A 15,499-nucleotide genomic window follows, 5' to 3' on the forward strand; every position below is an offset into this window, starting at 1 on the left:
TAAGGCAGTTCCAATCTGGGTCCATCCGTTGCCTGATTGTACAGGAAAGCTCAGTAGTGAAAGTATATCATTCAAGCCTTTTCAGACATATTGGGAAATACAATATAAGCTTTCATTCTGAATGTGGGCTTCTTCCCCCTAGGAAACTGAGTATTGTGCCAGACCTCGGCTGGATATCATTCAGCCATTTCCTGAGTCTTGTGAAGAAATTTCTTCTGATGCATTAACAGTCCGAGGCTACCAGGAAAACGAATGCCGAGATTATCGTTTAGGTGAGGAATTCCAGCAGTTTTGTCATCTCTCTCTCTCTCTCTCTCTCTCTCTCTCTCTCTCTCTTCCCTCCCCCCCCCCCACTTTGCTTTGGTGGCCATTTTGCGCTTATAGCTGAAATTCAACTAAGGATGTGGCATTCATTTGAGAAACCAAAGAAGGTGAGATTCGAGTGTTGTTCTGATGGGCAATATTGTGGAGCTAAATGCTCAGATATTATCATGCATGGTTTTCAAGAGTATTGATGCTACAGATGCCTGTCTTAGAATGTCTCTGAAATCAATCCTGTGTAGCTCTTCAGTGGTCCATTGATGCAGATCAGTGAGACTTTACATTAATGCAAATGCTCACCATTTCTTAACCATAGACCAAGGAGCAGGGACTGTTTATATTTATCCTATTGTCAATGGGTGGCAGATAGATTTAGATTTATTGAAATAAGGCTCCAAGCCAACTACAAAACCCACACAATGTACAAAACCATAATCCAGCTAATGGCAGTGTACAAATGTCCAACAATAAAAACACTTATAAATCAAACATTTAAAACAATATAAAACTACGCTGGTTTCTCTTCAGATTACATAAATCTTTTGCCTTCTACTAAAGAGTGGTAGGTAAGATTTTTTAATCCTGTTTGGGAAGATTATTATTACTATTACTATTACTACTACTACTACGACTACTACTACTACTACTACTACTACTATTTGCATGGTACATTAAAAAATTTTAGGGTACAACATTACTTGACTTAAGCAGGGAGCGACTAACATTTTCATTTTCCACGGTCAAATTTGCATTTGATCCTTATGATTCTAATAAGAGTGGGTACCCTGTGTAAATCTGAAATCCTATTTCCCAACTTTTCCCTTTGGAAACAAACATTGTTCAGTTGCAGGCACTGCAGTTTTAAGGGGAAAGGCAAGCACAGAGAGGACAGAGTCTATTACTGCCTTTACTCTATTTTACTGCTAAAAATCTCCCCATGTAGGCTGATTTTTCCCCAGCTGAAAACATTCGCCAGCCTTAGTTCTTAAAATCAAAATATTTTTGTGAAGACTCTTCTGGGTGAAGCCAACATTAACACACGGAATAATTAAAACAAAGGCAAGCACAGAGAGGACAGAGTCTATTACTGCCTTTGCTCTATTTTACTGCTAAAAATCTCCCCATGTAGGCTGATTTTTCCCCAGCTGAAAACATTCGCCAGCCTTAGTTCTTAAAATCAATATATTTTTGTGAGGACTCTTCTGGGTGAAGCCAACATTAACACATGAAATAATTAAAACAGAGTTTTCTCTCCAGATTATTATACATATAAATTAGTAAATGTGAATATTAAAGTATCGGTAAGCATACAAAAATACAGCATCAAACCCATATTTTAACTTTAAACAGGGGGAGGGGGGGAAACCATTAATTATTCGTTCTAATTTAACAGAGTAACATTGTTCGGGCATCTTTTACAGAATATTCAGAAGGTGAATCGCTTTTTTACATCATCAGTCCGAGAGATGTTGTTGTGGCCAAAGAACGTGATCAAGATGACCATATTGAGTGGCTCCTAGAGAAGAAGAAATACGAAGTAACTTTTAACATTTTACCACTTTTAAGCCCCAGGGGTATAAACAGACAGTCCTTGTTTTATGTTGTGCTTTCCATTCCTTAAATAGAGCTCAAATTTGATGCACGGGAGCTTGTTCCTTTGGGGATAGCCGTAGAGGTTCTTCTTCTGGTGTTTTCAGAAACAAACATGCACACAGAATTCTAAGCTTCCTAGCGAAATTCTGGTTAGGAAGTGCATGGTGGGACCGCAGGATTGCACCCATTCTCACCATTCCTGATCTCCATGCATCTCCTAAATAGCAATTGTCCCCCCCAGTCTGAGAGGTCGAACCTACCAAGGGAGTGTCAAAGTTATTATTGTTGAAATACTGTTCTAGTTCTAGTTGGTATGTTATTGTTCTTATATTGTTATATTGATATTGATTCTGTTCCATGTAAATGTTCCAAAATGTTTTCTGTAAACCACCCAGAGCCGTAGAGAAGGGCGATATAAAAATCTAGACAGGCAGACAGACAGACAGATAGATAGAATTCCTAATGGCTGTGGATACAGACCTCAGTTCTCACAGATTTGCTGACAATGTTTTGGCCTTATTGATACCAATACCAGGATAGGGCTTCTGGGTAGAGGGAGGTGCCTGGGTGTGTCCCAGGCCTGGGGCAGGGGCCTTAGAAAGGCTTGAGAAAAGAGGCCAGTGAAGATAGGACAACTCAGGTGTGGGAACAGCTGGGAAGGAGGTAAGATGGGGGGGGGATAGGGTGGCCCTGAACCTGTAGCCCTCTCTGTCAAGGGTAGACACCTCAGCCAGATTGGACCCTGGGGTGTCATTGTTGAAGTTGTTATAGTTGCAAAAAGTGTTGTTACACGGTTGCTTTCAAGTGAGCTGTGCATACTGCTTTGCACAACATGTTATGTCATGGGGGCTTTTTACTCTGGGAAACTCCAGGCTGTTTACTCCCCCCCCCAAAAAAAAAGTCTTAGTTCAGTTGTAGTAGATGCAAAACACTTGTTTCTATAAGGCTTCTGGATTACTCTTCTAAGAGGCCTTTTAAAGATGTGGTGATCAGGGAACCACAGGCATAGCAACTAGCATTAAGCTTCCACTTTCCATTCTGGGTAGCAGCAGGCCAGCTCTGCTTCTACAGGAACGAAACACGCCGGCAGATGAGCTGCAGATTAAACGTAATGAGAAACGATCCTCTTGCGGGCGAGGAGTTTGCTCTTTCTCATTCTGCGGAACACTTAAGGCATTAAGGTACCATTTCCGACAGGTGTCTTTCCGGTACAGTCCCGTGTCAGCAAATTGCCCTCTGCGATTGCACTTTGTATGGTGCCATCTTCCCGCAATTCTATCCTGACGTCCTAATGTGGAGTGAACCCAGACGGAAAGCAGAGTCGTTTATCTTTTGGTTAACAATTGCTTTTGTTTGAGCCTGAATTCAAAGCTGTCCATCTGACCGTGACATTAAGCATTGAGGTGCTCTCCGACACGAGGCGCAAGAAACCAAAGACGCCTCCAGCGCTTTCTGTGCAAAAGTTTTGAATTGGTTGCAAAAGTTTTGAATTTGCTGGCTAGGATGTCATTTTCCTTTTTTTATTGCATTACCCAGGAGGCTTTGATGGCAGCTGAGATCAGTCAGAAGACCATGAAAAAGCACAAGATTCAAGTAAGTCCAAGAACTGGATTTCGAATTAACACTCCTGGACCCAGTTTCAGCACAACGTTGCAATGTAGTTTAATTAAGCTAATGATGGCTAGTGTGGTTGTCTGAATTCCTTTAGTTAGGATAGGTCAAAACAGGACCTGAAATCATTGGTTATTAACTATAGTTGATAGTTGATAGTTTATGGTTAACTATGATGTCTGGATTCAGGTGTGTGGCCATATTGGTCTGAAGCAGCCGAGCAAAGTTTGAGTCCAGGGGCACCTTTAAGACCCACAAAGTTTTATGCTTTCATGTGCATGCACGCTTCTTCAGATACAGTGAAACAGAATATCTTCAAACATTACATGTAGGTAGAGAGGGGACGGGGGGTGGGTTTTTAGTTGCCAGGAAGGGCTGGCTGAGATGCTGTAAAAATAGCTGCGATTGGATTAAGGCAGTTAGAAGAAGAAGATGAAGAAGAGTCAGTTTTCTCCCCCATTTTTCTCTACCTGAAGAAGTCTCAAGGTGGCTTACAATCATATTCCCTTCCTCTCCTCGCAGCAGGCACCCTGTCAGGTAGGTGAGGCTGAGAGAGCTCTAAGAGACACTGCTCTGTGAGAACAGCACTATCAGGGCTGTGACGAGCCCAAGGTTATCCAGTTGGCCACATGTGGAGGAGGGAATCAAACCTGGCTAGCCAGATTAGGATCCACCACTCTTAACCAGTACACCAAGCTGACTCTTCACAAGATCTGTGAACTGCCGTAAATAAGCATACAAATACAAACATGTCCCACCCTCTCTCTACATATACGTAATCATAGAATCAGAGTTGGAAGGGCCCATACAGGCCATCTAGTCCAGCCCCCTGCTTTATGCAGGATCAGCCCTGGGTTGAGGATATTCTATTTCACAATATCTGACTAAGTGTGCATGCACATGGAAGCTTACACTTTGAATAAAAGTTTGTTGTCTTAAAGGAGCCACTGGGCTTGAACTTTTTTATGCTGTATGGAGTTGGGAATCCTTGATTGGGCATGCCCCATTTCGTGCCACTGCCCCGCCCAGCTTAAAGAACAAAGGCGCTGAAACCACCATTTATCATGGCAGATCAGGATTGTGATCGTCTGCAAGCTGAGTCCTGGTTTCATGAATGAACCGAAGTTTAAATTAAGCCCCATCTTCTCTGTATGTCTGAACTGGGTCCCTGTCGTTCAGAGTGAAATGACGTTAGAATAGTGTGTATTGGGCCGCATTAGACGTTAAGATACGAGTCCGGCTGCCGCAGGAATCCAACTGAAAGATCTATTAGCAACTCACTCTAATCCTGATGTCTCACTGTCTCCCTCTTCGACGCTCTCTCACCTTTCCTCCTCTTCAACTAATTTCCCAGTTGCAAATCTCCATTTTTCACGCTTTGCATTTAACAATTCTGAGAAAGAGATTCATATGCTGTCATGCTGGGTGGCCAACATGGTCTGGACAACAGAGCCTTGGGACTTGACCTGCTCAGCTATGGACTTCTTGTATGGTCTCGGGTACAAATCAGATAGTACCTCATCCCGTTGTTGGTCCATCTGAGTGCTAATATGCCTACAGGTGGTGGTTATGTGAAAATTAGGTCAGGTCTATTGTTCTGCTACCTGATTCCAAGATAAAGGTATCCCCTGTGCAAGCACTAAGTCATGTCTGATCCTTGGGGTGATGCCCTCTAGCGTTTTCATGGCAGACTCATTTCGGGGTGGTTTGCCAGTGCCTTCCCCAGTCATTACCGTTTTACCCCCCAGAGAGCTAGGTACTCATTTTACCGACCTCAGAAGGATGGAAGACTGAGTAAACCTTGAGCCGGCTGCTGGGATCAAACTCCCAGCCTCATGGCCAGAGCTTCAGACAGCATGTTGGCTGCCTTACCGCCCTGCGCCACAAGAGGCTCTTGTGAAATCACAAAAGATTCCAAGATAGGTGGATATAACTCCTCAGAAGAACAGTTTGCTGTCCATGGGGTGGGGAGGGCGCAGCAATTATCCCCAGGTAGCTTTACTAGCAGAAATGTGCTTCTTTTGCTTGACCATTTCAGGTTGAGGAAGATAGAAAATCTGTGGTACAGTTGGTCAGTTTTTCTTCCTATAGGAAACAAGCCCCACCTACCAAACTCTTTTGCATGTTTCAGATTTTAACAAGCGAGCAGCTGTCCATGTATACATTCGTTATTAGCATAACTACTACAGAAATAATGTGAACATTAGTTAGCAGTACCTGCACATGTCACTTTGCTGGCTTCCCTTAGCACAGCTAAAGGTTCCAGATAAACAATTAAATGACGTTTTAAAACCAAACCATAAAAATTCACACTGCTTTTAACTGGAAGGGGAAGGGGATCTTTCTACAAATGCTTTGAATTTTACAGGTTGTATATCTTGGTAGAGAAAGGTGAGGCTTTTCAAGCATAACCAATCCGTGTGTATGTGTGTCCCAGCTTGTTAAAAGGTTGCAAATTGAAAGGCCAGTAAATATTCCGCACACACAAAAGAATAGTGGCATTTAGTTCAATGGGGCTAGATGTGATTGAAGTTAAAAATGTTGGAGATTTCAAAGGAAAGGGGGAAGGATGACCGGAATATGATGTTACAAGTTTTCGCAAAGGATGACCCTTCACTGTGTAGGCCAGTCCTCTCTAACAATGCTCCGTCCATCTGCAGATCTGTCATCCTCCACCCAAATCACTTTATTGAAGCAGATAGGGTAGGTATGATCAGAGAACAGACTGCGTTTGGGAAACCTGATAGCTTGGTAGAAGTTTTGTTTCCCCTTATTATTGTAAAAGCTGTAGGGCAGGGATGGGCTACCTACAAATAGGTCTTGAGAGAAAGAGAGTAAAGAGGCAGCAGATGTGAGATGAGAAGAGATAAGAATACAAACAGTCCCAAGGCTGTTTCAGCCCACATGCCACATTTATGGCTTCATTTCCATACATATCTCCACCCATGGGCAGATGGCACACTGGTGCTTTAGGAATGGTCCATGGTTTGTTCTAAGCATGTCAGTGCCTCTGATGAGAAACCCAGACTCCTGTTTACAGGAGCTGGTACAATGATTATATTTTATTTTTAACCGCAAGTCCTTGCTATGGTTCTACCTACAACAATGAGGCTTTCAGGATAATACCTGAAAACCTGTTCATTTGGTAACCTGTGTCCCTGCTGGACTGCATAATCTGAAAAAAGCAGAGGTATCCTGCCACCACCACCAATGCTAAAAAGGAGAGATTTTAAAATGATTTTGAAGTGATCTTTGCTAATGTTAAGGTAAGTGCTGGTATCCAACCAAGCAATTAACTTGAATACAAATGCTTAGTGGCAAGACAGAAATAGTAGCCGGATCCTTGACTGTGCAGGATGTTTTTAAATAGTAGGCTGATTTCTCTCTGCTTATGCCTTTCTTTTCTTTTCATTCCAGGACATAGGCTTAGCCTACATAGAACATCTCCTGAAAATTGGGGAATATGATCTTGCAGCACGGTAACATTTTTGTGTTTGTGTGCATGGGTACCTCTAGTGATTATGGTGTATGGGTACCTCTAGTGACTATGTCTGTCGTTTGTGTGTGCAGGAGGCAACATTAGGGGGAGGCCTTGGCCTCTGTGTCCTTCCAGAGTAATTGGTTGGCTGCTGTGTGAGACAAGATGCTGGACTAGATGAGCCACTGATCTGATCCAGCAGGGCTCTTCTTATGTTTCTATGGTTGCCTCATGCTATGTATAAAGATGTCATCTTACAAGTAAATGTTATTAGGATGCTGCTGGTATAGCTAGCAGTGACTCAGGGCCACAACCCAGCTTTTGTGGCAGGCTCATCTTCTGGGAGAAGACCCTGGGAATTTATACTGTCAAGGGAACCCACAGAAAGATTAGTCAATGGATTGTAATCACTGAATTAATTGTTCAGAATTTAGAGTCCATCATCATGTCCCCCATGGGACTGCTCTGATGCAGGACCTACTGTGGAAGAGAGAAATTCATAAGCTTCTAGTAAGCTCCTAGATGAACACTCCCCCTTCCCTCTGTCAAAGGCCTGATTCCTGCACATTTGGTCATGTAGTAGAAGGGTAAGGAACACTCGTCCCTCTGCACTATGAGTGCTTAATGTTTTTGAATGAGGGCACCACATTCATTATTCAGATGATCAGCCCACACCCTCCTCCATGGTAGGCGAGCTTGCTATTTTCCTGTGTGAGACTGCACAGAAGGATACAATGATAAAACATGGTGCACTTACCTGTAACATGTTCATGGGGTTTCTTCTGCGCGGGTACACATTCCTCCCTCCTCCCCCCCCCCCATATAGTCTGGTGCTGTCATGTGTTCTTCCATACTCCGTGGCAGTGAAGGGAGAACTGAAGGAAGGGCACTCCTTCCAATTCTGTCATGTGACAAAATGGGCAGGAAACAGTCCTGTGCACTCATGTAGGAGCTTTCTAGAAGCCTGTGAATTTCTGTCTTCTGTGGCAGTCCCATGTGTGCCTACACAGAAAACATGTGATGAGTATCAGCTACAGATAAGTGCAGTCCAGTTTTCTCCCCATAAACTCTACAACCTAGTGAGCTCTTTGAAATGGTCCCTTGCCTCACAGCATTTTGGGGAGAACTGTGGTCTGAAGTGGGAGTAGGGGGGCAGAAACGTTCGGTTCTACCGACGGAAGACCCCAGATGCAACCTTACATCTTGAACTATGTCCTAAGTCAAAAGAAGCAGATGATAATTATATCTATTAAAATAAATGGCTGTAGCAGTAATGAGCTTTTATGCTCATTTCTTCTTTCTGTATTTTTTTTAAACTCAGAAAATGCCAGAAAATACTTGGAAAAAACACAGATCTCTGGGAATTTGAAGTCCATCGATTTAAGGAAATTGGACAACTTAAGGTATGCTGATTTTCCTGGGTCCATACATCTGTCTGAACAGTCTATTGCTTGGGGCCTATTAATGCTGTGTCCTTGCTGGGGGAGGCCATATAGGGAAAAAGTGGGGGATTGTGTGTTCCTCCTCACCTTGTGCATGAGGCTATGTATCATGTGAGCATTATGCATGTACATTCCTGCCCTATGCAAAGGATTATTCATGCCACTTACATATTTACTTTATTTATTCTCTGGGTTATACTAGATGTCCCTTGAGGCCCCTTCTAGCTCTGCATTTCTGTGTTTCCCCAAAAGTAGCATACAGCATTCTCTTCTCTGTTCCGTCCTCACTACATCCTGGGAGGGAGACTAGGCTGCAAAGAAAGGATTGCTAAAATCCAGCTTCAGTGTAAATTTGCATGTTTATCTACTTACACCCCACCTTTATCCCTAATGCTGGACACCCTAAGGGAATCACATAATTTTCCTCTCCTCCATTTTACCCTGCGAGGTAGGGTATGCTGAGAGCGTGTGACTGATCCCAGGCCATGCAGCAAACTCCCCTGGCAGAGTGGAAATCCAAACCTGGCATCTCACAGATCCAAGTCCGACACCAACCACGACATCACGCTGTCTCTCTGTTGTCTTGAACCTGAGTTTTATCAAGCCTGTAAGGTCCCAGGCTGGGTGGGATTGTGAACTAGAAATAGCATCTTGCATCCTTGAATCCAAAAGGTGAACAGAATGGTATACATGTGCATGGAAAGAAAGAAAAATGGGCCTTGCTTAGCTTCTGAGATCTGATAGGATCAGGCTTGCATGGGCTGTCCAGGTCATGGCAGAAGAGACACGGGTGGAAGGCCACTGGTGATTCCCCAAGCCAATGAGGGAGTCACTGGTACAGAAAATACAGTGAACAACACCATGACCTTAGGTTGTGCGTGGTTGTGTCCGAATCAGCCTGGAAATGCCGATTTGGATGCCACCGTGCACAACCCATGAACTTTCTAGAACTTTCTAGGGCATTATTAGAGCCCAGTTATCTCGAATTCTAAAATGTAGTTCCACCCATCGTTCTGTCTCTCCAGTGAGTTTGTTCATGTTACAAGTGATGGGTGTTTGAAGCTCTTCCGTCTCTGTGTTGAATGCCTTGGCTTAAAAGGACTGAGTATGGCAGTTCTCTTTGCAAATTGTTGCTTTTAACCCATTCTTTAGCTCCTTAGCAAGAGCCCTGAGTAGTAATTAAGCCCCAGCATTATCTCCCCCTCGTACACTGGCACAAACTAGGGGAGAATGTCAAGAATCTTGCCGCATCCAGTGTTTCTGAGGGTACGCGAACAGAGTACCCTGGCGGGGCACTGTTTTTAGCCAGCTTTTAAGTTAATAAATTGCCCACAGCATACAGCTAAAAACACTGTCACTTCCCAAGCAGTGGGGAACCTCGAGGCACCTGCCCTTTGCTAACATATACACATTTTCTCTCCAAGTTTTTTATGTCTTCCTATTCAAACCCAATGAGCCAAGAGGGGCATATTATTAAGATGTCGCAGCAGGTGGTCCCCGGCTGCTTTTTGGAGCAATTAAATTCTGTTCGGGAGCGGGAAGGTGTTGCAACATTACAGCTTTTCTCGTTCTGTCAGCCTTCTTATAGAATTAAAGACAGAGACAGAAAGAACAGCAATATTTATGAAGGGGGGGGGGCAGTTAGTGGTTCGATGTGCACTTTGCCGGATTGGAAGATTGGCCCTCTGGTTTGTCAGCCTCCATTTCACTCCAATAAGGGCCCTCGAAATGTGCATAGGTAAAAAATTGTGATGTGCTATTTTCACCATCCCCACTCCCTTCTGGCGTTATTTCCTCCTTAGGGACGACTGCCTCAAAAGATGGCTCCACTTATGCCATCCAGCAGACTGTAAAATTTCAAAAAAATATTTTTTTTGCAGGGTTCTCCCCACCCAAGCCTTTTCTGTTGAAATTACTGCCTTTCTAAAATGTTGATTGTTGTCGCCTTTCTGAAAGCACATCACTGAGAAACAGAAAGTACTTTTAGAGATGTCCTTGCATCGGCTGTGAAGCTCGCTTTGAAACTTTCCTTATCTCGTTTGTACTCCCTCCCAAATCGGTTCTCAAGCGACTGTGAGTCCACCTTCATTTAGGAACGGTTGATGCAATTGGGAAATGTTAATGTCATTAATACATATAAATGTAGTGATGTAAAAAGATGCTGAGTTCTATCCTTTGCAACATGTGCCAGTGTGCAAATTCATAGGGTGGCCTCATTTTCTCCTTTGGGCTACTTTTAAATTTTTTAATTAATACTTGCATCACTTAAAATAGACTTGGAATCAAGTCCCATCTAGCTGTTGGCGTTTTCCATGCTGTTTTGGAGATGTGTTCTGTGTTGGAATGTAGTGGACTCATTTTGGGACAACTGCTGGTGCAGTTTCATTTCCGGGCCCTGGCCATTTTTGTTCCTGGCCAAAACACATGTGTGCCAATGCTCTTTACTCAGTTTCATTACTCAGGTGTCCCGGTTCCAGCCTATTCCCAAATTCCTCCCAGGGAACTGGCCATGTGAGGTGAAGAAGAGTCTGTGCATCTCAACTGTTTCTGCCACACACACTTTATTATGCAGTCCCTTTAAACCACGCTGGTTTAAGGGACTGCAAAAGAAATTGAGAGGCTAGAGCAATATGCTCCTGACGTTCAGCTGTGTTTTGCGGCTTTGCTGCTCTTGTTTTTTGTTTTGTTTAATCTCCAGTCTGTTGGACCTAAACAAATTCAAGATATCTGAAAAATCCCAGATCTGAATACTTTGTCAGTAAGGGGATCCGGGATTTTTCCAAAATCTCGAATTTTTGGAGGGTCTAATAGACCTGAACTTGGAAAAATTGCACATCTCTAATTGCTCTGCTCTTAACAAATCCCCCAATTCAGTCTCAAGTCAGCAGCAGTGCCTCAGATTTCTGCTAGGGCCTGACTTTTGAGCACAAGTCCAATGTCTTGGTTTTGCAGAAGGTAAGATCCTGTAATCTAAAACTCCATGACTTCAGTATCTTCATTTCGTTGAATTTCTGGGGTGCTCCCTTGCCTGTCATCCCACCCTTCTGTCAAACAAAATGTCTGGATTTTCCTCAGACCACACAGTTAAATAAAGTTATATGCCATTTCAGAATTGCTCCTACTAATATTTTTCGTTCTATCTGTGGAGAGAATGGTTAGAACAGAAATTGACCAATCTTCTGCTTTCCATAATATTTTTTAGCATTTCCAAAAGATACCTTCCCTGAAACGGCTTCCTTGTTTTTCCTCCCTACCTTAGTCAATCAGCCGCTATTTGCCAAGACACGATTCCATCTTGAAGCCTTTCATTTACGAAATGGTCCTACACGAATTCCTAGAGAGTGACTATGAGGTACGATCATCCATCAGATGGGAGTTTATTATTACTATTATTATTTAAATGTATTACTCGCCTCTCCCCAAAGGCTCGAGGTGAGTTACAATGTTAAAAAACCCCAATAACAATCCCCATTACACAATAAAACACAATACAAAGATGTGGTGGTAAACACAGTAACTAAATACAACCCACCCCAAAGAAACCGTACTGGAGGGGAGGGAGAAAGAGGGCGCTGTTGGCATTCGCTACTGCTACTCCGATCCCATAGGGGGCCCTGATTTCCCTTGTCGCCCAGCCTCAACCAACAACCTGGCGAAAGAGCTCCGTTTTACAAGCCCTGCGGAAAGATAGAAGCTCCTGCAGGGCCCGCATCTCCTCTGGGAGCTCATGACCTCCTCTCCTCCACCCCCCCTTTTTTAGGAAGGGGGGTAGGAAGGGGATCTTATTATTGTGCCGCCATGTTGTGACATTTTAAAGTCTTTTAATGTGAGTTTTAATGGGTTTTAAGACACTTTAACCCTCCACTTGCCATTTGGGAGTGGTGGGAAATAAATCAAAATAATAACAATAACAATAACAATAATAATAATAATAATTCCACCAGGTTAGGACCAGAACCGAAAAGGCCCTGGCTCCGTTCGAGGCCAGGTGCACCTCCATGGGGCTGGGTACGACCAATAAATGAGCGCCTGCAGAACGTGGGACAGAACATGGGACAGTGCTCAGAATCAATGCAAGCCATTGGGTGGCATATGCAGAGTAATCCAGGTGATGATTAGTGGTTGTCTCTGGATCAGGTGATGATTAGTGGTTGTCTCTTTGGCGACTGTCTGCTAGCATTGCCCGGCAACATGTCATGGTACCATGCATTTCATGGTAATTGCCCACTGCCGTGCCTGTCGCATCATGGCAAGTCCCTCAGCGTATTCTAAACTTCATAAGCTATTCGTAAGGCCTACTGGTTGCATCCAACAAAACTCATTTTGCTATAGGAAAACTTTCCTCCCAGGGAATTGGCCATATGAAGTGAAGAAGAGCCTATGCTGTCCACACTGCTTCTCTGCCCATGGTCTGTAGAAGTCCCAGAGTAGTCTAACATTGCAGCAGCCTAAGGAAATACAAAAGTATGAACAGCAACCATAATGGATCAGACCAAGACTGATCAACTCTAGTATTCTGCTTTCCACAATATATGGTTACTCACCTCTTCTTTTTTAAAAAATCCCGATATCCTGTCTTTCCATAGTGCCTAAGGCAGCTAACTTCCACAATTATAAACTACAGGGGGGGAAATCTACATTAAACTACATCAAGTTAAAACATTGTCCCTACCAGCTGCCAGAGACATTCATGTATTATTCCCTCTAAAGGAACCTGGAAATAATTTGGGTTAGCGCCCAAAGGAAGAGAGTGCTGGAGCTTCCCATATTGTCTCTGGCATATAACCCTTTCAGTAATTTTATCACCTGTATTACCCTGCCGCATTGCTGAGAAGACCTTGGCTATACTTCAGCTCCGCAAATCTGACCTTGACCATACTTCAGATCCACAAATCTGGAGGAGCACAAAAGTGGTAGGATGGATCCTTACTACATGCCTGAAAAAGACTGAGACCTGGGGAGGGAGCGTCGTTTGTCTTCACCAGCTGATTAGCACTCTTTTGTTTTAAGGGTTTTGCAACACTAATAAAGGAGTGGCCCGGAAATCTCTACAACAACACAATAATTGTCCAAGCAGTAGTCGATCGCTTGAAGAAAGATCCCCAGAACACAACTTTACTGAAGACACTTGCTGAATTGTAAGTTTGTAATTAGCCTGTAAAAGTTAAAGAACATTGGGGAAAGAACACACGGGAGCGTGCCACTGGGATGGTCTCTCAACTCTGATGAGATTGGGCTGAACCATACCAATTTCCATGATATGGACTTAGTTCTCCAGAAATGCTGGTCTTTGATGGCAGTTCTAACCCTACTCTTAAGAGTCTGTATAGTAGCCTTGATGGAAAGGAACAGGGTAGAGACCACCCAGCATGGTATAGCGCAGGAGTGGGCAGATTGTGGCCCTTCAGATGTCAGTGGACTACAATTCCCATGAGCTCCTGCCAGCATTCACTGGCAAGGGCTCATGGGAATTGTAGTCCATGAACATCTGGAGGGCCACAGTTTGCCCACCCCTGGTATAGAGTGCCACCATAGTGTAGTGGTTAAGTGTGGAGGACGCTAATCTGGAGAACCGGTTTTGATTCTCCACTCCTCCACTTGCAGCCAGCCGGGTGACCTTGGGGCAGTCCCAATTCTCTTCCAGCTATTCTCCCAGAGCAGTTTTCCTAGTCCCACCTACCTCACAGGGTGTCTGTTGTGGAGAAAGGAAGGGAAAGGTGTTCGTATAGTGAAAAGAGGGGTCTAAGAAAACGTTGTTGATTCAAAGCACAGGTCTTTTAGCCGATGGTGTAGTCTATTTGTAGTTGAACGTATTTGACAAGTGTTGCAGAAATGAATGGAAGTTAAGAAACCATCACTGCAGTTCTTCATTACTTAGGTTTTGACGAGCCTTGATGCATTCTTGCTTAACCAGAAGATGGGGCACGGGTTTATGGAGCATTGGTGGCCTAAATGGAAGACTGCTGAGGAAAAAGAATGGAACCCAATTATCTTTCTGATACATACAGATGAAGACGAAAGCATTTCCCATTATTCTAAATGATGGTGGGAACGTGTAGCTATTTGTGTCAATCTTCTAGCAAAGTATTTCTCCCCCCTCCCCCCATGTTGGCAGATTGCTTTCTCAAAAGGCCTACATGGACTCCTGTTTGTAACATATGATCCTCTTTATCAGGTACACCTATGACCAACGCTATGGAAAGGCCCTTGAAATTTACCTCACACTGAGACATAAAGATGTTTTCCAGCTGATCCACAAACACAATCTTTTCAGCTCCATCAGGGACAAAATTGTTCTGCTAATGGAGTTTGATTCTGAGGTATGATGGCTTCGAAGTGTTGTTGTTTTTTAGCAGGTGTTTTTTTTCTTTTTTTTGTTTGTAAGAATTTTGGCTGTGAGAGAAATATAATTTAACCAGCTGCACCTTAAATTTCAGATAAATTCTGATGTGGTGAAAGTTTAGATAGCTAAATGGCAGGATTAGCTGTATTCTGACAATCCCCTCTTATAGTGACTATATTTTGACGTCAAAAGATTGTAAATGTTTTGCAAATAAAAGCTTGCATTGTTGAATATTAAAGGGATAGGGGACATATAGCCTCGGGGGAATACAATTGTGTTTTGTACTATATGGCATCCATAAATATGCCTGTAAAAACAACCCATATGGTGTTGAAATGTGCACTTGCTGCAAATGTCCAGCTGCTTTTGCAAACACCTCCCCAAAAAAGCTTAATGAGTCAAAGCTGTTAATTGAAGACACAGTTTTAATGTAGCACACATCACACCTGCAGTGGAGACATCCACACCACCTTTCCTATTGCCGCTTACCTAGTGTGAAGCTCTCTGTTCTTGAGCTAGGATTTAAAAACAAGAGTAATAAACATACTAGGTCATCTAGAGTCATCCGTTCTTTCATTTGACTGGCCCAAAAGCTCATAACAAGGGGAAAGTTTGGGGTGGAGAATAAGACACGTATGAAGGACTTCAGCTTTGCTTCATCCTAATCTGAGTTCAACCCTTTTGTTACAGTTGAAGGCTTAGAAGAGGCAT

The 15,499-nt window shown here is 43.4% G+C and overlaps 1 protein-coding gene across 2 annotated transcripts in view; it reads left to right on the plus strand.

Moving 5' to 3' along the window:
• Positions 1 to 15,499, plus strand: part of VPS41 (VPS41 subunit of HOPS complex) — a 117,834-nt gene that overhangs the window by 82,780 nt on the left and 19,555 nt on the right. For both annotated transcript variants that reach the window (XM_077303547.1, XM_077303548.1), the window contains exons 12-19: positions 143 to 272; positions 1,743 to 1,858; positions 3,451 to 3,507; positions 6,943 to 7,004; positions 8,325 to 8,406; positions 11,705 to 11,797; positions 13,456 to 13,583; positions 14,621 to 14,765. In XM_077303547.1, the coding sequence (XP_077159662.1) occupies positions 143 to 272; positions 1,743 to 1,858; positions 3,451 to 3,507; positions 6,943 to 7,004; positions 8,325 to 8,406; positions 11,705 to 11,797; positions 13,456 to 13,583; positions 14,621 to 14,765 (813 nt within the window). The remainder of the gene's footprint in view (positions 1 to 142; positions 273 to 1,742; positions 1,859 to 3,450; positions 3,508 to 6,942; positions 7,005 to 8,324; positions 8,407 to 11,704; positions 11,798 to 13,455; positions 13,584 to 14,620; positions 14,766 to 15,499) is intronic.

Source organism: Paroedura picta, chromosome 11 (genome assembly GCF_049243985.1).
Source record: "Paroedura picta isolate Pp20150507F chromosome 11, Ppicta_v3.0, whole genome shotgun sequence".
In the NCBI taxonomy this organism is placed as follows: Eukaryota; Metazoa; Chordata; class Lepidosauria; order Squamata; family Gekkonidae; genus Paroedura; species Paroedura picta.